General features: G+C 33.9%; 1 protein-coding gene across 4 annotated transcripts in view; it reads right to left on the reverse strand.

Moving 5' to 3' along the window:
- The window catches only part of HLTF (helicase-like transcription factor), a 49723-nt gene that overhangs the window by 17227 nt on the left and 10768 nt on the right, over positions 1-21728 (reverse strand). For 2 of the 4 annotated variants that reach the window (XM_008584290.1, XM_008584292.1), the window contains exons 4-14: positions 21147-21280; positions 20110-20207; positions 18772-18846; positions 18429-18620; positions 15582-15677; positions 13026-13101; positions 11537-11630; positions 9636-9715; positions 9499-9543; positions 8547-8636; positions 2918-3012 (exon numbers count right to left, since the gene is read on the reverse strand). In XM_008584290.1, coding sequence (XP_008582512.1) covers positions 2918-3012; positions 8547-8636; positions 9499-9543; positions 9636-9715; positions 11537-11630; positions 13026-13101; positions 15582-15677; positions 18429-18620; positions 18772-18846; positions 20110-20207; positions 21147-21280 — 1075 coding nt within the window. The remainder of the gene's footprint in view (positions 1-2917; positions 3013-8546; positions 8637-9498; positions 9544-9635; positions 9716-11536; positions 11631-13025; positions 13102-15581; positions 15678-18428; positions 18621-18771; positions 18847-20109; positions 20208-21146; positions 21281-21728) is intronic. The other 2 variants (XM_008584291.1, XM_008584289.1) reach the window with 1 other exon arrangement.

A 21728-nucleotide genomic window follows, 5' to 3' on the forward strand; every position in this document is an offset into this window, starting at 1 on the left:
GACAGACCCTACAAAATGCAATACTTACTTAAAGAGCAAGCTTATCATTGGTAGAAATGACATGATGGCTGGTATATGATTACAAATATTCCAGCAAAAGACAAAGAAAGCAAATGTTGCAGACTTTTGATAATTCTTGAATCGTGATGAATAAATGAAGTTCTCATTAAAATTTGTTATAATACTTAAAAAAAAACACACTTTGGGGCGGGGAAGGCAGATTTAATAAAAATTAGAACAAAGAGAAACAATGGTCAGAAAGTTAAGGTAGCAAACACAAAAGATATGGTCTAGAGGCCAAAGAATATTAAAGTTCCAAGAAGGAAAAGAAGGCAGATTTTTAATTTGTGACTTATGTTCATACCCTCTCTTTACAAGGTTTAGAGATGGCTTAAAAAAATAGTAGTATATGAGTAACATAAGGCAGAGGAAAAGAAAAGGGGAGCTCACTAGACATGGCAACAATGAGATCTGTAGGTCTCTGCAGAGAGAGTTTCTATAAAGGGTTGGAGCAAAACCCAGACTACTGTGGGCTAAAGAGAGAATTAAACATGAAATAGTAAAAGTGAAAACATAGAGAATTTTTTCAAGAAATCTGATAAAGAAGAAAAGGAGGCAGAATAGGATCCAGTATGAAACAGAATCTAATATAAGAAAACAGATCAATAGATGGCCTTGAAATGGAACAGAGCATATTTGTAAATGGATTATACTTGGAATAGAAGAAAAAGAACTTTTCTAGAGAAAAAAGTGAAAGAACTATAGTTACTGTGTTTCTAGACATTGTACTAGGCTCTGTGTGTGTGTATGTGTATACATATATTCTCTCAACAGAAAATAAGACAGGTATTATCTCAAGAAAGGTTAAGTGACTTGTGTGGTGGAACTATTGTGTGGTGGAAGTGAAATTGATACACAAGCCTTACTCACTTAACTGGATTCTTTTCCTTACTTGAAGACAAAAAGAGATAAATATAAAGATAAAGATAAATTAGTTCCAAACTGTTTTTAAAATGCTAGGTCATTTACTTGGGAGTTAGGAAGAGAGTAGCTTGTGAGAAATTGTAAAATCTAATTCTTGACCATGAACTCCTATACGCCCAACCATCCATCATTCCTTTAAATTCACAAGATTCCTTTCTAAAGCTTACACTATCCAAACCTTTATTGTTTTCCCAATATAAGTTATAATGAAATAATGATTACCCATTTTTAAAATATATCAACACACCCAAAGCCCTTAAAGAATCATAATTCTACTGTTGATATCTCCATTAAACCTCACCCTGAAAACTGCCTTTCAAGTACCCAGGTATTGCCCTTCTCAGGACAAACCACACATCAAGAGTACAGATATGATGGAACCAAAAAAAAAAAAAAAAAAAAAAATATCAACACACCCAAAGCCCTTAAAGAATCATAATTCTACTGTTGATATCTCCATTAAACCTCACCCTGAAAACTGCCTTTCAAGTACCCAGGTATTGCCCTTCTCAGGACAAACCACACATCAAGAGTACAGATATGATGGAACAAAAAAAAAAAAAAAAAAAAAGAGCAAGAGCTGACTAAAACTCATTCTGGTCCAAAGAGGAAAAGTGATAATAGAGTAACCCTGAAAAGATGTGATTTCTTTTTTAAAAAAATAAATAAACCAGAAACTTATTGTGAAAAGATAAGTCATGTCATGGAAGGCAAGGCTACATAGAGTAAAGAAGAAAAGGCTATATAAAGTCAAGAAAAGGCCACTGAATTTCATAATTAGACAATCACTAGTAATTTTTTCCAATGCAATTTAGAGAACTGATGTCAGAAGCCAGATTACAATGAGTTAAGGAATTAGTAAGTAAAAGCACAAAGTAGAAATTAACCCCTAAGACACTGAAGGAAAGCAGAAGAGAAGCAACTTAAAGGTGAGACGTAATCAAGAGAACATATTTTAAATGAAAAAGACCCAAGTATGTTTCATGAAAGAACCAGTGAGAAGAGACTGAATAACCAGGTGACGGAATAAAGAATGGATTAAAAACAAAGGCAGGAAAAGATGAAATCAAATGTATAAACTAATAATCTTTCAAAAAGTAGGACTTCTTCCTCCTTTGAAATAAGAGGAGGAAAGACCGGGAAGGATAAAGATAACCCTGGAGGTGGCAAGAATGGAAGTCCACATGTAGTGGTCCTTATGTTCACAGTGCTTCCAAGAGTTATTATTTCATTATAACATGAAGTTTGAAATGCAAACTGGAAAGGAAACAGAACCATTCAGCTCCTTACACACGTAACACATAAAGAGGTTCAATTACAACAGTAATATTTTAGAACACAAAAGCAATCTTCTGGGGACGAGAGTATTTTCTAGTGGGTAGCCTCAAAAGCATAGATTCTGGACACTATTTCCAAGCTCCATCATTAATTAGCTGGATGACCTTAGGCAAGTTACTTAACCTCTCTGTGTTTCAACTGGGTCACCTGTAAAATGAGAATAGTTGTGAGGATTAAGTGAGGAAAATCCATGAAACCAAGCATATAGGAGCTAAATGTTACATACTGTCATAAAAATAAGTTACTGATAGTGGACTTCTTAGAAAAAGGAATTCCATGAGTCAGTTTGTAAATATTAGAGTCTTAAACTATACACTTTTCCCACTTTGGGCAACAAAAATGGTATAGGCAGAAACACAAACCAAATCTTATGTTAGCAATTGATGGTTTTCTTTACTTTCTCCAGTACATATCTTCAAAGAAAAATTACTTCAACTCTGCAAATATAACAACAACTCACCTAAAATTATTTGAACTTAGATATAAAATGATGATCAGGCATATTTCTCCCTATGAATGACTCCTTAACAGAATAATACTTTTTATAAGGTAAACATAAATTATATCACATTTTTAAAGGGCTTTAAAGACTTACAATCCAGTTGCTTAACACAGAAAGTGGGCAGATGATCAGTGTTGTTCTTGGTCTCTCTTCAACAGTTTTCTTTGAACCCTCCACTGCAGATGCTCCTAAAAGAATGAATCATTGACACAGCCCTTAGCTGTTTTTTTTGTTCTTCTGAAATAAAACGTTTCAATAAGATGACAATAATGTACCTCCATGAAAAGAGAAATTAGGAAGAATTAAAATGAAGCAGATGGACTGTTTCCAGCCATGATGAAGCAACAGGAACTCAATTTTATTTTGTCACTTAAAAAACCAAGAGTACAGATAGTGATTATTTATGGGAAGAACCAGAGGATTTTGATTGCAAGGGGATACAAATAGGAAGTCTATAGTATCTCCTCATATTTATAGTCATTCATTAAGATGTACATGTTTTTGCAGTTTTCTGAATTTGTATTATACTTAATGTGGTTGCCAGACTCCAAGATGGCCCTCATGATCTCCACTTCTTCATCTTCACACCTGATGTAGTCCCCTCCCACACTCACCAGTGTTGTTCTGTGTGACCAACAGTATATGGCAGAAATGATAGCACGTCACTTCTAAGATTAGGTTATAAAAGATGAAATTTCCATGTCGGGTGTACTCTTTCCCTCTTCTTCCCTGTCTCTCTCATGTATCATTTGCTCTGAAGGAAGCCAGATGCGATGCTGTGAGGACACTCAGGCAGTTTATGGAAGGACACACATCCCTGAGGACCAGTTAATAGCCAGCAAGGAACAAGGTCTGTCGACAACCACGTGAGTCTGACACACAGAATTGGAATTTGATCCTCCCTATGTCAAATATTCAGGTGACTGCAGCCCTGAAGGACAGTTTGACTGCAACCTCATAAGACCACTAGCCATAACCACTCAGCTAAGCCACTTCCAGATTCCTAACCCTCACAAAATGTGCAAGATAATAAATGTCTGGTTTTAAATGGCTAAATTTCAAGGAAATTTGTTATACAGTAATAGGTAACCAATATGCTTACAACAAAAATTTTTGAGATAAATTCTAGAGCTGGTATCCCTTGCCAGTATACTCTACAAGTCTACAAGGAGTATCTTCCCCAGTAAACTTAGTTAAAATGCAATTTTTAAAAAAAATTCTATTTTCACAGTAATGTCAAAATTAAAATTGATGGTGATCAAAGGTAAAATTGGTCCTTGGTTACAAACAAAATTCAATTTCCAAAGATCATAATATATATATATATATTGGCAGCTAGCCAGTATAGGGATCCAACCCTTGACCTTGGTGTCACAACACTGCACTCTAACCAACTGAGCTAACCAGCCAGCCCATATAAAATATTTAATTGATATAAGAAGAAAATAACTTCAAGTCAAAACACTAACAATACGGGCCGGCCCGTGGCTCACTCGGGAGAGTGCGGTGCTAAGAGCACCAAGGCCCCGGGTTCGGATCCCACATAGAGATGGCCGGTTAGCTCACTGGCTGAGCGTGGTGCTGACAACACCAAGTCAAGGGTTAAGATCCCCTTACCGGTCATCTTTTTTTAAAAAAAAAAACACTAACAATACTATTATATTTGGAGAGAGATAAAACACTTCATAAGACAACTCCTGCGTCTTACAAAAGGATTTTGTTCTCTCTTGAAAAAAAAAATATAAAATTAATAAACTATTTTTATTAAGCAAGTCACAACAAATTCTATGCCGTTTCCCAAAAAGATAAATTATCATTGAATAAAGTGGAATATGTAATACTCCCAAATTCTTCTGAGAAATCTATCCCCCCAAATCAGTTATCTACTGTCCTAATATTGCTATTAGACAGAGACACACCATCCACTGAAGCTGTTCCCAATGAAATAATAGAACTATGATTGGATATTACCACTATCCTTCCTTTCTGACCACAGTGAACCAAAAAAGTCACAGAACAACTCCTTGCTTTGAAAGAGCTGCTTGGTGGGGTGACAGAACTTGATTCTAGATTACGAGCAGATCCTTCTGTGTCTACACTCTTCTGAAAAGGGTCCAGAATTGCTTGTATGGCATTAGTAGAAGGGAGAAGGGGAAGTCTCAAAAGCAAAGGAATAAAACCATTATGAATAACATTTAGATGCTATTTACAAAAAAAAAAACTACCAAGAATAACTGGTGTGCTGAAATTTCAGTTCAATTATTTATTTTAAAACAAAAATAAAAGCTAGCTCAGAGATGCATGTTTCCCTGATTTTAATGAGAATATAAATCAACTACTAAAATATTACTAATACCGTGTTCTACTCAAAGTCTAAAAAAAATACTGAAAAGGAATATATAAAGTATTATACTTATATCGTTGGTGTGTGGTTACCTGATAAGATAGCTCTCACTGCAATTTTTAGAAAATTGTAAAGATATACTACATGCCTATTTATTCAACAATTTATTGAACTCATGGTCCATATCAAACACTGTGGTAGGGGCTGGGGATATAGCAGTGAATAAAAAGTCCCTACATCTATACAGCTTACATTCTAACGGGGGAGGTAGGCTATACATACAGATAGATAGTAATGTTAAGTATTGATAAGTAGTAAGAAGAAATAATCAAGTATGATATGAGTACAGAAACTGTGGGACAGGGGAGTAGGTTTGGGGGTAAGGGACAGGGAAAGTATTGCTCTCTGAGATGACAAATGATCAGAAACCTAAATGAAGTGAGAAAACAAGCCAAGCAAAGATCCAGGAAAGTGGGTTGGAGAAAGCAGTCCTTCAACAAATAGTTGCTAGGGAGCTTGGAAATTCTTATTTTCAGTTTTTCATCACCTAAACATAAAGGTTTCTTTCTAGAAATCTTCACCCAGTACTATCTTTCAGGTTGTTATTTCTAAAAAAATGTTTAGTTGTTGCTTAATATGAAGGCTAATTTTAGCAATGGAGACATGTTATTATGTAATCATCATGAACTGGGACACTATGCTTACGCTATTATTCTTACAATCTAACATTTTTTTCATTCAACAGACAGCTGATTTCCTCTGATTTGGCAATATCACGCCAAATGGAAACAGTCAAAAACTCCAGCATAGTATAATGCTCTTCAAGTTCCATAAATTGAGGATTCTGTTGCTCAGTAGTTAATGACTTAACTAATCCCTTAAATTCAGAGCTCTTTTTTTATTTCATTTGGATAAGAAATTCTGTAAAATAAAAACACTTCCATCTTTTGGGGAGTTCAACAGAGAGGTAAATGTAACCTGAACCCATATGTACTCCCTTCAGTATCTGATATGCCTCTTTTCTACAGCCTAAAATGTTTTTATAGTCAATGCTATCTCTTCATCAGCCCAAAGCAGAACAGACAGAAGGAAGCTTGTTACTAAAATTTTAAGAGATAAAAATCAGCGGAAAGATGGACTACGACTTTTCTGGAGATACATTTATTACTTATAATTATGCACAAACTTTTAATTTGTAATAAAACAAGTCAAACAAAAAAAACTGGAGAACACTGACAATGAACATCCATGTACTTACTAACGACCCACGTAAACATTTTCCTATATTTGCTTCAGATTTCTTTTCATAAGCAAGCATTTTGTCAAATTGAAGCTGTGTATCCTTCCTCTGGATGTTTTTATAGATTTACTGCCAACTATATCCATACACAACATATACGTTTAAGTGATTTTAAGCCATACGTAATGTGTATACATGGATCTATGTATCATTCCACAACTTGTTTTCTCTCAATGCTGTCTATTTAAGATTTATCCTTAACATTTGTAGCTCTCGTGCATTCATTTTAACCAATATATAGCATTAAATTGCATAAGTAGCTACGATTTATTTTCCATTCTCCTATTGAACAGTAACTACATTATTTCCAGTATTTCACTAAAAGAAGGCTACAATAAAAACCCTTTTTTCATGTTTCCTTGTACATCTGTAGGTTCTAGGTGGTTTACTTTCAGCTTCATTATATTTTTGCCTAGGTGCTCTCCATGGTAACTAACACTCCCACACATAGTGTGTGAGAGTTCCTACTGCTGCACAACCTTGCCTATACCTGGCATGTGAGATTTTTAAATGTCTGAAAATATTTCATGGGTGAGACTGCATTTCACCATTCCCTTAATTTGCATTTTCCCAATGATTAATGCATATCTTTTGCTGTTTATTGGTTATTTGGATTTTCTTTCTATGGACTGCATGCTTACATCTTTTGACTACTCTCTCATTAGGTTGGTTTTTTCTAATTGACTTACAAGGAGTTCTTACATGATTTGGATTCTAATCCTGTCAGTTAATGCTTATCACACGTATCTTCTTTAGCCATGTCATTTTTCACTTTATGGTATCTTTTGATGCACGGAAATTTAAAATTTAGAATTTAAGCAATCTTTAAGTTATGACTTTTTTGTGTCTTATGAAAGAAATCACTATCTACCACAAGGCCCAGCATTACTATGGTTTCCATCTCTACTCACTGTTTTTTGTTTTTATCCTGCTTCTCTTCCAGAGATATGTTTATTTTGGCTTTAACAAAGCCAAATGACTTTTTAATCTGCAACAGAAAGGGGCTTCTGTGTGTAAAATTAATTTTATCTCAACTGAAAGCTCCACATTTCTTTAAATTTCTGAAGTTAAGGTCAAGAGTAATCCATCTGAAATGCCTATATCTTCTATTCCTAATTTGATTCTTAGACCAAATGTTGGCTCTTTCCCATGATTCTGTATTAGCTCAAATATCACCTTCTTAAACAGGCCCCTTCAGATCAATCTTTATTTCAATCTTTTATTTCATTATCCTCCTTTATTTTCTTCACATCACTTATTACTCAAAATGTGTTTACTTGTTTATTATGTTTCCCCCATTATGAGATTATAATAAGAACTCCATGAAAATAGACCTTGTCTGCTATATCCCCAACATGTAAAAAAGAGAACAAGGTACAGAGAAATAAATTGTCCCAGTCTCCTTAATCTTACTTTGATCTCTTTCGATCTCAAATTATTTAGACTCTTAAGCAGTGTTGTTTTCCTATGAATTACAGAATATGAAATTATAGTAAAGACCACTAACATTCTTAAATGAAAAGCAAATTCTTTTTTTTTTTGTCTTTTTCATGACCGGTAAGGGGATCGCAACCCTTGGTGTGGTGTCACCCGCACCACGCTCAGCCAGTGAGCGCACCGGCCCTTCCTATATAGGATCCAAACCCGCAGCGGGAGCATCGCTGCGCTCCCAGTGCCGCACTCTCCCGAGTGCGCCACGGGGTCGGCCCGAAAAGCAAATTCTAATCATATCAAAAATTAAATCTTTTAAGATAATTTAAATTAATCCTAATTAAATTAAGCATTAAAGCAACCATAAATTGCATTGTGCCTTCACTAGAAGAAATACCTCTGCTATTCAGAGGAAGGATCATCCCCCCCCAATCATATTTTGGCCTAACTAAAACAAATACAATAGAAAACGCACCAGAAGGAAAACGCATGAAGAGGCAGCTTTTTTAATGAGATTATGTATTTTCTTCTTTTCTCAATTTTTTAAACTTCTTGTAATATGATTTTATAACTTTTGTAATTTAATTTTTTTCATTGAAAAATAGAAAAAAACAAAACAAAGGTTAAAAACCAAGAAATTTACTGACCCTTTTTCAGCATTTTCTTTTTTGTTGCAGGGGTAGATGAAGTAAGCGCACATGCAAATGCTACATCTTCTTTAACTTTAGAAGATCCTGCTGAAGAAAAACCACAAAGTCATTAAGATATTTTAAATTAATTCTCTCCTGTGCTTAGATACAAATACCTTCTGAGGACAGGAATTAGAATACCACTTTTTACACTATCTTAAGAGCTTATATTATTAAGTAAAATTAAAATAATATTTAGTAACCAAAATTGCCACCTCTCCAGTTCAGAGAAGTGACACAGTCAATTCATGGTAAGACACTCGCTTCTCTTGAGAAATAGAACTGAAGGTAAGAGCAGCCAAATGCAAAGTGATTCAGCTCTCAGGTGGAAGGAGATATTTTTCAGGAAAACAAATATTTGATTCCTAATGATGAGGCTGCCAAATTTTCAGGTACGTCAAGTAGTGATCAGTTATTTTCCAAAAGCAATACAATTTCTCAACTAATTAGAAATACAATATGATCTGAATTAGAGGAAAAATAAAGCACGTTTTAAAGATAAAAGGAAAAAGATACCCACTGATTATTTTTACATCTGTATAACATCGTGAATTAATAATAGTATTGCCAAGAAGGCACTCTGAACCTAAGTTTGTAATAACTCTTTATACATACATATACAGTTTTACTGAAGTCATTTTATAAATGGAAGAAAATTACTTTATTTTGTTTAAAGCTGGTTTAAATATTATCCCTTAGATTTTAATTTGAAACTATTCATTCAATTTGCCTCATTCGTTTAATTCATTTAACACTCATGAAAAATTCCATGAAGAGTTCAAACGTAAACATCACCCAAGTTTAAGAACAATTACAAAAAAATCCCAAGTTAGAGAGATACAAATCAATGGCACTTTAATAATCTTTAAATTTAGATTATGGGTACTGAGAAGACAGCATTTGCACATACCTTTTACCCTGCTTTTAGTCTCTGACTGTACATTTTTCTGTTTGCCTAAAAACAAAACCAAAATAAACATAAAAATAAGTACACTTAGGAGATTACAATATAGGACACATTATCAAATCAAATCCATTACGTATTACCTTTCATTTTCTGTGGCAATTCACTTGTTTCAATTTCCTCTGAATCACTACTTTCAATGTACTGGATAGTAGTTTTTCTTCTAAAAGTAATTTTACACAAAGAAATTTTTTTACCAACCGAAAACTAAACAGGATATAAAAACATGTTTAATAAATGCAATACAAATGCTTTTGTCTTACCACTGTTTATTTTTTTTAATTTTTCAAGAGATCTTATTTTACAAATGAAAGCTAAATCTGCTAAAAGCATTGTTTTCATAACTAGATAGATGCATTTACTATGCAAAATGCTGTACCATTATTAAAATAAATTTGAAAAATTAAGTCACTCTAAAAAAGTAATAATTTCAATACTGAATTCAATGTTTGATAGTTTAATTAAAACATATGTATAAAATTAGGGCTTGCTAGTTAGCTCAATTGGTCAGACCAGTGTTGATAACACCAAGGTCAAGGGTTCAGATCCGCATACCAGCCAGCAGTCAAAAAAAAAAAGACAAAAAAAAACCCAATACAAAACAAAAAAAAATTATATAAAATTAGAATAAAAGAACTGGCTCTTACCAAAGAAAATACTTCTAATACAAGCAACCAAAAGAAGAAAATATAATTCCTTCACAATGAAAAATTTCATAAATTTTGTGTAGAAACAGTATAACACAGTGGTTAAGCAGCTAAGAACAATGGATTTAGACTACCTAGATTCAAATCTCCATTCCGCTGCTACTTTGCTATGTGACTTAAGGTAAGTCACCTAATATTCTTCTATGCCTTTATTTCCCTCATTTGGAAAATGGAAATAAAAATAGAATCCACCTTATAGGATAAAATGTGACTACATGCAAAAGCCCCTAAAATAGCACCTGTTGCACGGCAACATATCTGTATTCACTATAATATAATGTGTTGGTTATTGTTATTAGTTTTTCCCATGTCCTCATCATTATTTCCTTGTACTTTAATCTGATCCACCTAAGAGTGCTCTGTGACCCAGGTTTATGGTCAGCTCAAAGTTATAATATTTGAGATTTACATAAGAGGGAAACTAATGAGTGCTGGTTTTGTGCTCAGTTCAGATTAGTATTGCTAGAACAATTAACAAAGCCACAGTTCTGAGGCCTCTGTTGGTAGAATAGCTAGCAAAGATTCAGATCTGAGATCACATCTGTAGATATTGACAGCAGACAATACAAAAAAAGCCTAGTATTTAGACTTACTTCGGAGGGTAAATGAAGTTTAAAAAGCTAACAGACTTAAGGTAAAATCAGAGGGGGATTATGTGTTTTATTCAAATTTCCAGGGTTTTTTTGGCCGGGGGGGGGGGGGGGGGGGAGCTGGCCAGTACAGGGATCTGAACCTGTGACCTTGGTGTTAAAAGGCTGTGCTCTAAGCAACTGAGCTGACCTGCCTCCAGCCCTTCTAGTCAATGTACGTAATACTCTCTATAAATAACTTTATTACATCTTATTTCCACTACAGGCAAAGTGACAAAGAAGTCAGATGAGGAAAGAATGCTTTTATCAAGCCATCCAATAAATATTCTTCAGTTTTCATCCCCTCAAATCCATGAAGAAAACTCTTCTAAAGTTTCAACAGAAACAAAAATCCCAGGAGCTAGATCTTAGTTCCTAGATGAAAGAAATAAGAAGAAAAGCAGTAGAAAGGTAATTATTAAAAATTACCAATTCACTTCTCTTATAGATCAATATTACTTTTCTTCACCTGTAAAATAAGAACACCCTACCTGCCTAAGTCATAGTGATTTTGGTGATTCAAATAAAAGAATATATTTGGAAGAACTACGTAACTGAGATTTAATGGTCATCTCTCTTTCCTATATACAAAAAAACAGAGAGTTTAAATAAACATATCACACGCAATCAGACCACAACAAAGTTTACCTTTTGGGGCGGGAGATAGATAATTCTGACATGGAATACTTATTCTTCTCCTTGACATCTGAAATACTAGGTTCTTCACTACATCTGGATCCTTCTATTTCAAAGAAAAAGACAAACATACATAGTATTAGTAAATTGTCTTTGACTACTGTATTCCTCTTAAAACCCTGTTTTACCAATTATTTTTGGTTTCTGTTTTTTTGGCAACTGGCTGGAACAGGAATCCGAACCCTTGACTGACTACTGTATTCCTCTTAAAACCCTGTTTTTCCAATTATTTTTGGTTTCTGTTTTTTTGGCAACTGGCTGGAACAGGAATCCGAACCCTTGACTTTGGTGTTCGAACACCAGCTCTAATCAACTGAGCTAACCAGCCAGCCCTGGTTTTCCAATTACTGACTGTCAATTTTCTGAATATCATCATTCCTTTCAAGTCCCCTGTTCTCACAAATCAGCCAGCTACTCTTTTTCCTTTTTCCCTAATCTAGTATTTTCTCATTAGAAAGTACTTTCAATGTTTTATGACCCAGTCTCTCCCCTGTAGTCATCCAGCCAATCTCTACACTGGCTGAACTTCCTTCTGTACAAAGGCAGCTAAGAGCTGCTGGAAAAAAATAAACAGAACCACAGATAGGTGCTATTATAAATTTACATTTTCAAGTATCAGCTGTCATCATATATCACTGAGAAACCTTCTCATCACTGTTGCTCCCTTACCCATTCACTAGAATGATCTATATTACACGGGATCCTCTGCCTAGACTCTAACTCCTTTTACTCCCACATGACCTAGTTCACTTTGCAAAGAAAATCAAATGCCATCTTCTATAAAATCCCTATTTTCCTACCCTTTTGTCCCCTCATTTTCTATATTTTCCCTCAACCTTACTCCTTTCCTTCTAATGCTAACTCATCTACTGCATATTCTCTTGATCCCATTTCTTCCCACAAGCCTACTAATCATTCTTCCACTTTATCCAAAATTTCTTCCTATCCATGGATTTCTTAACAAAATAAAGAGAAAGAACCTCAACTCTACCTCCCTCTCCAACTATTTTTCTATTTCTCTCTCCTATCCTAAACTTAACTTAAAATATTTTCAGTCTTGCTCTGCTCTATCTTCAGAAATTAATTTTGTGAAGGTCACATAAATGTTAAATCCACAGATCCATGCACATCACAAATACCATAAAATACACTTGAGGTCCCAGAATAAAACATGCTGTTTTTTTTTTTTTCAATTGTCCTTTCATGAGATGTTTTTTTCCTCAACCAAAGATGCTTTTTCCCAGCTTCTCTGTCTGATATACTCCCACCCAATTCAATCACTTCCATGATGAAAACTTTCCTGGTTACCAGTCCTCATGTGGTTCTTCAGAAAAAAAGAGATCCTCACTTTTTACATAGTACAAAGCCGAAACTGGAATTACATTATCAGGTTGGAAAAATATAAATCAAATACTTGGTCATATTCAAAATTAAAGTTTACCTTTGCTTAGTCCATCTGCCTTTTCACTGGTATTGTTTCCTCCAAGTTTCATAGATTCATCATTAACATTACATTCCTGGGTGAAAAGGCATATTTCTTAAAAGGTACTGCTATCAGTTTTAAATTTAAAATTCACCCCATTTTATATTGCTTTACTTTTACATAATAAAGACGACTTAAATTGCTACACAATTGTAGAGCAACTGTGGGAGGAGAGATGAGTAAGTGAAGAAAAAAAACACAAATGATCAAAATTTTTTCGCAGGTATCTCAAAACAAAGAAAACTAGTAAGTCTTTACCTTTTCAAAAGAAATAATAAAAGCAAACCTCAATTATAAATGGCATATGAATTACTGTGGAAAAAATTTCATGAAATGAGATTTACTTTAGAATTAAAAATTCCCATATGACAAACTTTTCAAATCAAGATTCCCTACTTAGGATCTTTAATGAGGCTGAAATAGCCATCTTTTTCTCTGAATTCCCAGGGCAGATAGATGCAATAGTACACACCAGTCCCAGAGTGCCCTCCTGTCTCACCCCACTAGGAATTTTCCTGCCAACCCTTTTCTTTTCAGGTGTACCCCGCCTCTGTTTCAAAATTCATGATTATAAACATGAGCCCCCCAAAAATCTGTAAAAATAGAATTTTAAAGACTTTACAAAATCCCATTAGAGTTAAGTTTTACTAAAAATGACACTGAAAAGATTTATCTCCTAACGCCCTCCTGTCTCACCCCACTAGGAATTTTCCTGCCAACCCTTTTCAGATGTACCCCACCTCTGTTTCAAAATTCATGAATATAAACATAAGCCCCCCAAAAATCTGTAAAAGTAGAATTTTAAACACTTTACAAAATCCCATTAGAGTTAAGTTTTACTAAAAATGACACTGAAAAGATTTATCTCCTAATGGTACCAATCTAAATAAATTTAAAAATACAAAATAAAACATTTTTATGAATACATAACTAGAAGTTACTATCTAGTTAACTTTTAAAGCATTAGCTCCAAGAAATAATGTTAAAAATGCTTTTCATCAAATGTTCTATCGAATCTTCAATAATTAGCATAACTATTTATCTTAACGATATGCAAAAAATAATCTAAAAGTTTAGCCACACATAAAGGGTATCCTTTATTGTTTATATTAAATGATTGTGCTCAGCAAGGTTTTCCTTCATAGAATTCAAAGATAAACTTTCTACCAAGTCCAACCTAGAGATAAACTAAAGGAACTTAATTAAACATTTCACTCTGTTTCTGTGGAATACCTATTTGAAATAGAGAAATCTTTGTTGCAATAAATTCTTGGTTGAAAATCACATCTTCAGCTTCCATTTACATTTCCAATGTAGCAAACTAAATGTCCTCACACCTTAAACATATAGCTAATCTTGGGAAAAATAAGGGAAATCCTAATTGACAGTTCATCTTTTTTCAACTGAAAACTGAGAGAAGCTATAAGTAGTGTTATGTGCTTCTACTAGAACTTCAGTTTAAATAAATGTAGGAAGAACAAGACATAAATCATTAGACTATTCAGGATAGGCAACTGAATCTGAGACTCTTAACAGGTTAAACTCCCAAAAAAAGAAAAAAAGGAAATGCAATTAAGTGCAGAAATTAATAGAATCTCAAAAAGCAGGTGGCAGGAACATGATGTGCAGCCTCTCTGAAAACTAAAACATAAGAAAAATGGCAGGTCAGAAGAGTTTAAAAAAGGTATTTTGTATACATAAATATATATACCTGAAATATCAAGAAAAGTCACCCATATTCTTGTCACTAGGACATAAATTATCACTATTAACATTTTGGTACATATAGTGTGGGTGAATACACTTAAGACAGACATATATGTATTTACAAAATGAGGATTCAAACTCCATATACACATTTGTACCTGGTATTTTTTTTTTTAACTAAAAAATATCATTAAAGTGAGTATTCTTCAAAAATAAGATTTTGTGGTTGCATAATATTAAATTTTATGGCTATATCATAATTTACTTCCTTATCAAGAGATATTTTAAATTATCTATCTTTAAAACAATGTTAGGGGAAAAACTTGCACTTCTATCTTTAGAAAAAATGGATTTCTGATCATTTCTTTAGACAGCTTTTAGAAATGGCAATACTGGGCAGAGCCCGTGGCACACTTGGGAGAGTGCGGCGCTGGGAGCACAGAAGCGCTCCCGCCACGGGTTCGGATCCCATATAGGGATGGCCGGGGCGCTCAATGGCTGAGCGCGGTGCGGCCGGTCTCAAAAAGGACCAAAAAAAAAAAAAAAAAAGAAAGAAAAAGAAATGGCATTACTGACTTGGGTCAAAGATTATGAACACTTTTAAGGCTCTTAATACATATTACCAGTTGTTCTCAGCAATGTGATACCAAGTTTCACTCTTATCAACAATGCAAGAAAGGCCATTCATCACATCTCTCAAAACACCATATGTTACCAATTTCTTGAGAATTATTTTTTAATGACGGCATCAAAAGGTTTCACAGTAAGCCAGACAATTTACAGAAAGTGCACTTAATAATTCTTTACCTTCTTCAGTTGATTCTTCTTAAGTCTTTCAACAGGAAGAGGTCTGCCATCATGGAAGTTGGTAAGAATAACTGCAATAGCTGTAAGTGTTTTACCCTTAAAATATTTTTAAAAGACAAATGATCAGATTCTGAAACCCAGTTAACCAGAAAACATTCCAAAACAAATTTTAAAATCAAGTAACCAATATCATTCAAGGACACAAAAGTGTACTGATAATTACATTAAATAATATACACATTAATAAAAATGAGTTATTTAATTATAAAACGTCTTCCCCACTGCATTAATTATTATTAAGTAATTTACACTATAAAATACTAAAAGCATCCCTGAGAAATGTCATTATACTGAATGACTGTTCTTCTAAGATTCTATATTTAACACTGAAATATTAATTTTATCATGAAACTACTTACAACTCATTTGCCATGATGTTCAGAGCTAATTTAAAATGATTAGTAATTCCAGTAATGCATATGAAGAGATAATCATTTTATTAATTTTGATTTAAAGATAATACCAACGGGCCAGCCCGGTGGCGCACTTGGTAGAGTGCGGCGCTTGGGAGCGCGGTGGCGCTCCCGCCGAGGGTTTGGATCCCATATAGAGACCAGTCCGCTCACTGGTTGAGCGCGGTGTGGGCACGACACCGAGGGTTGCGATCCCGTTGCCGGTCGCGGTACGGGCGCAACACCGAGGGTTGCGATCGTCACGAAAAAAGACAAAAATTTGGATCCCATATAGAGACCAGTCCGCTCACTGGTTGAGCGCGGTGTGGGCACGACACCGAGGGTTGCGATCCCGTTGCCGGTCGCGGTACGGGCGCAACACCGAGGGTTGCGATCCCGTTACTGGTCACGAAAAAAGACAAAAAGGGGAAAAAAAAAAAAAAAAAAAGATAATACCAAGACTGAAAAGCCACAATCTATCAATAAAGCATAAAGGACATAATATTTCTTGTGCATTTTTATTAAGTAAAAACGTAATTTTTCAATATTTAGTGGAGCTGAATTTATAGTTAGCAATAAAGAAATACATCTCTAGCCATCTTAAAGCAGTGTAAAACAGCAGTTTTCAAAGTGTGGTCCACGGGCACCTGGGGAGTTCCCAGGACCCTTTCAGGAGAATGAGAGGTCAAAACTATTTTTATAATACTACTAAGACCTTATTTGTGTTGACATCTGCACTAATGCTACAAAAGCAATGGTGAAAAACGTGCTGATACCTTAGCATAACAAGCAGTTGGCACTATACTAGCAGTCATCATATTCTTAACTACCACATACAGCTAATAAAAGAAAAGCTAGTTTTATTTTAGAATGTTTCTAATGAAGCAGTACACACTAATTTTATTACATCTTACCTCTTAAGTACACATCTTTTTAATATTCTATGTAACGAAATGGGAAGTACATATAAAATACCTCTGTTGCACACCAAATGAGGGTTATCCAGAGAAAAATCACTTGAGACTGAGTAGCAAGCTCAACAAGCCACTTTTTTTTTTAAAAGAATTTTTAGTTAAAAGAATGATGGACAACTATCATTACTCATGATTGAGTGTCTGGAAGGTATTTTCTTGAAAATGAACAAAGTGAGGACACCATATTAAAGGGAAACAACCAAGCATATTGTTGTCAGTAATAAAATTTTAGTTTTCCATCAAAAATTAGAATGTTGGAAAACTTATATCTGACACTATGAACATAGCAGCTTCCCAAAATGTAAACACTTTTCTAATAAAGTCAGTGGTAACATTAATAAATATAAATTTTTTAAAATGTACAATGAAATGCATCAACATTTGGCAGATTAGCATAACTCAGTGAACCAATATTTTCTAAATGAGCAATGCCTGATGTTATAAAATCATGCATGGGTAAAACATCCATTCAGTGTACAAGATACACAAATGAATTTTAATAGAACAAAGTAAAAAATTTCACTGATATGATTTTAAGTTCCATATTATAACCATTAACTTTTAATAAACCAATACTGAATTTTAGTATAGTATCAAAGAAGAAATCTATAATTATCTAAATGGCAACTAAAATACTCCTTCCTTTACAACTACATCTGTGTGAGAACAAATTTTCTTCATATATTTCAATCAAAACAACATATCACAACAGATTGAAAGGAGCAGATATGAGAATTCAGTTGTCACCTATGCTGCCAAACGTCAGAGATTTGCCAAAATGTAAAACAACGCCTCTCTTCTCACCAAAACTATTGCTTTAAAATAGTTATTTTCATTTTAAAATATGCTATTTATGTTAAGAAATGATGAGTTAGTTTGTCAATTATTTTTAAATCAATTAATGTTAAAAATATTTATCTTAATGACTAATACTACAAATTCTAATAGATAATTTTGTTGCAAAACAAAAGCTCTTTGAGATCCTCTATGATTTTTGAGAGTAGAAAGGATTACTGAGACCAGAAAGTATAAAAACTGCTAGTGAAAGGAATCACAAATACTTTATACTCTGCATATCACAATATTTGTGAAAGAATAAAATTTCATGTAACATTCTTCTGTCCTTTTACTTTTTAAAAGAAAATCAATGAAAGTCAGGTACCCTGAATTTCACAGGTCAAAGAAAATGAGCAACACATGTTTATACCATTACTGTTACCTAACTGTTTCAAGTGTACTTTAACCAAACAAAAAGCTTAGTATTATCTTAAGTAAAAACCATACGAAAAACTGTTCTACACTGAAAGTAAAAATCCCAAACTGGCAGCAACAGATTCCTATCCCTTTCTACTTCAAAATTACTTTCTACAAAGTCATAACCACAAAATAAGATTTTATTAACTGAAGAAAAAAATAGTTACCAAACCCATATCATCAGCTAAAATCCCCCCATGGACATTTTCTGGTCTGTCCTTCTCAGAAAAATTTGTTATTGTGTTATAGTATAACTCATTTCGCTGTTCCCAGAATGGTGGAAGTTCTTTACTGTTTTCCCGTGAAACCATCCAAGCTAGAGCTTGTTTTTGATGTGGAAGCAATGGTGTTTCAACAGCCTAGACATAAAATATAAAGAGAAATCAGTAAGTCCTTTCTTTTTTCACATTTAGTACTGTAAAAGAGTTGATCTTATAATGGAAAATGTACAGATTATCAGCATATTTTAAAATTCCAAACAGTTTTAAATAGAAAATATTGGCTCAATACCTTAGCTGGTTCCATTTCATGAGTTTTATCATCTTCTTTTAAATCTTCAAATAATTTGTCAAATTCTGTTTTAAGCTACAATAAACAGCAACAAGAAACATCGTGAAATGAACCAATTAAAATAATAATTGCACTTAGTTCAGAGAGTTCAGATCATTTAATTAACTAAAAGAGTTAAATGCCAAAAGACACATAAAACAAATTAACTCTTTGAAATACTACACTGCTCGCTGAAGGTGGTATGAACAAGTGTTTTAGGTGTAAGAGGTAACTATTACATTTGAAAGAATACAGAAAAGAGAGTTATATGTCCTGGGTTTCAGTCACAATTCTGTCACAAATAAGCAATATATAAGTATGGACAAGACACTTAACATTTATGGGCCTGTATTTTATTCCTGTAAAATGAAAGGGATGAACTAAACTTAGATTGTCTAAGTTCTTCTGTCACTGAAATGCTATGATTCTATTAATTGTATTAAAACTATTTCAGCAGTCACACCAGGGCATCTAACTCTTTTTCATGTCAATGACATTTCATTTATTATTACTGAGATAAGGAACTAGCAATGTGCTACAAAATATTAGGATGATTTCATTATTATGCTAATTTAATTGGCTATTTAAACTGATCTAGTCCAATTTTATAGCAACATATATGTGTTATAGCTAATCTTGCAAATTAACACACAAATACATAAAAGCAGCCCAGAAGAAATCAGGCCAGCTCTAAAAATGGAGAGGTAACCTGTGGTTTGCCTACCAGACATAGGTTCAGGACCTTCTAACAATAAGCAGAGAAAATATAACTACAATTAGTAGATAAATGGGCTAACAGTGGTGGTAGAGACATCAAAAAAGTTTTAATGTTATTTTTAAATTGACCACCATTAGTTTATATTATATACATTTCTTCAAACTCCTCATAATAGTATCCTAGACTACAAATTAGACGAAGAACTACAGGAATGCCAAACATTTGGAGTTAATGTTTTAGCACTGCATTTGCAACCCTACTGAAAGGAGAAGTTTCAAGCTTCAATGTTATTTTTAATTACTACTTGGACATTTAAAAAATTTCAGATAGAAAAATATCCTATGCCTATGTAGTTGTGTGTATTTTTATGTATGTATGAATGTTTATGTATTCCTTATCACTGCTTTTACATAAATGTTTGCAAATATATACACTCTATTTATTTACATGTTTCACCATAACTTAAGAATATATCTGAAGATCACTAATATCAGCACATTCATATTTATCCTACTCTTTTAAACATGAACATTCAACATTTAAAATTCATTTTTAGATTACAAAATAAAAGAGAAGCACACCTGTTCGGTTGTCATTTGTACTGCAGCATGAACTGGCATACTATAGCTTGGCCCAGCTCTTTCCGAGCCCCAACCACTTTCCAAACTGAATCCTAAAGCTATAATTCACAAAATAAAAAGGAAAATATCACCAACAGGTTTTTCTTTTAATAAGTATCTTTTAAGGGGCCGGCCCGGTGGTGCACTGGAGAGTGCGCCGCTTGGGAGCGCGGCGGCGCTCCCGCCAAGGGTTCAGATCCCATGTGGAGACCGGTTCCCACTCACTGGCTGAGCGCGGTGTGGGCGCAATACCAAGGGTGCAACACCGAGGGTTGCGATCCCGTTACCGGTCAGTAAAAAAAAAAAAAGGAAAAAAAAAAATAAGTATCTTTTAAAACTTATTAAATTTAAAAAAAAAAAAGAAAGACGACCGGTAAGGGGATCTTAACCCTTGACTTGGTATTGTCAGCACCATGCTCTCCCAAGTGAGCTAACCAGCCATTCCTATATAGGGATCCAAACCCGTAGCTTTGGTGTTATCAGCACCACACTCTCCCAAGTGAGTCACGGGCTGGCCCTAAAACATATTAAAATTTTTAAAACAAAATTCCATAATATAAAGATTTTTTTAAAGCTGAATTACAAATTATTCAAAAAACATAATATTAAAATAATTCCACATTAATCTGAACAAACTCTTGCAAAACAATCCTTTTTCATTCTTTATTAGGTGAGATTCTTTTTGTCTAAAATTTATCATAAAGAAATGTTTAAAATCAGGGATTTCCAGATATTACCACTGGGGGAAATTAGGAGAGAGTATGTAGGACCTCCTTGTATAGTTTTCTGTATGTGAATATGTGAATCTGCAGTTATTTCAAAATAAAGATGAAAGGAGAAAATCAGAAATTTCCTCAAAAAAACTCCAGGAAAAAGTTGTCACTTCGAGCCTTCAGCACAAATTAGGTTGGCCAACCAAACTCAACGACAGAATAAATGTTTTACAAGCTGTGCATCTTAAAATACTAAAATATTATTAAGTTAAACCCTGAACTTACTTTTTGGTGCAGGACCCAATTTAAATCCATGTTTCTTCAACTGATCTAAAACTGCTTTTCTATTTTCTTCTTTTCCCCAAAAAGTCATGTGCAGAGGCATGGTAAAAGCATTGTTTGCACCAAAAGGAACTACCCTATTTAGGAGAGGGGAAAAAATCAAAATTAGAAGCGTTATTTTTTAACCCCATTAAGAATCTACTAAATGTTCTAAGTGTGCCATTCAAATTTTGAATGGAAGTAAAATAGAAAGAAACTAGTTGGGCAAACTTGGAAAAAAAGAAAAAGGACAGGGAATGGAATCAGCAACAATCAGAAGAAAAGGGTAGGTTTTACGAAGAGAATGCCAGAAGATTCTGAGAAGATGGGATAAAGCAGTTTTAAAATACAAGGACAGCCTGTAACAAGACTGTAAGATAAGTAAAACAGTAAGTTTAATTGAAGAGGGTAGAGCTTTGACTAACAGAACTACTGAGAGTGGCAACTCCTTCTACTGGGAGGATGGGTAATGATTTGTAAGAACTATTTCTAATTTCTCAATACCTGAAAAACCTGATCAATTGAAAAAGAAGAGAACAAAGGCAT

Source organism: Galeopterus variegatus, unplaced genomic scaffold (assembly GCF_000696425.1).
Source record: "Galeopterus variegatus unplaced genomic scaffold, G_variegatus-3.0.2 Scaffold3208, whole genome shotgun sequence".
In the NCBI taxonomy this organism is placed as follows: domain Eukaryota; kingdom Metazoa; phylum Chordata; class Mammalia; order Dermoptera; family Cynocephalidae; genus Galeopterus; species Galeopterus variegatus.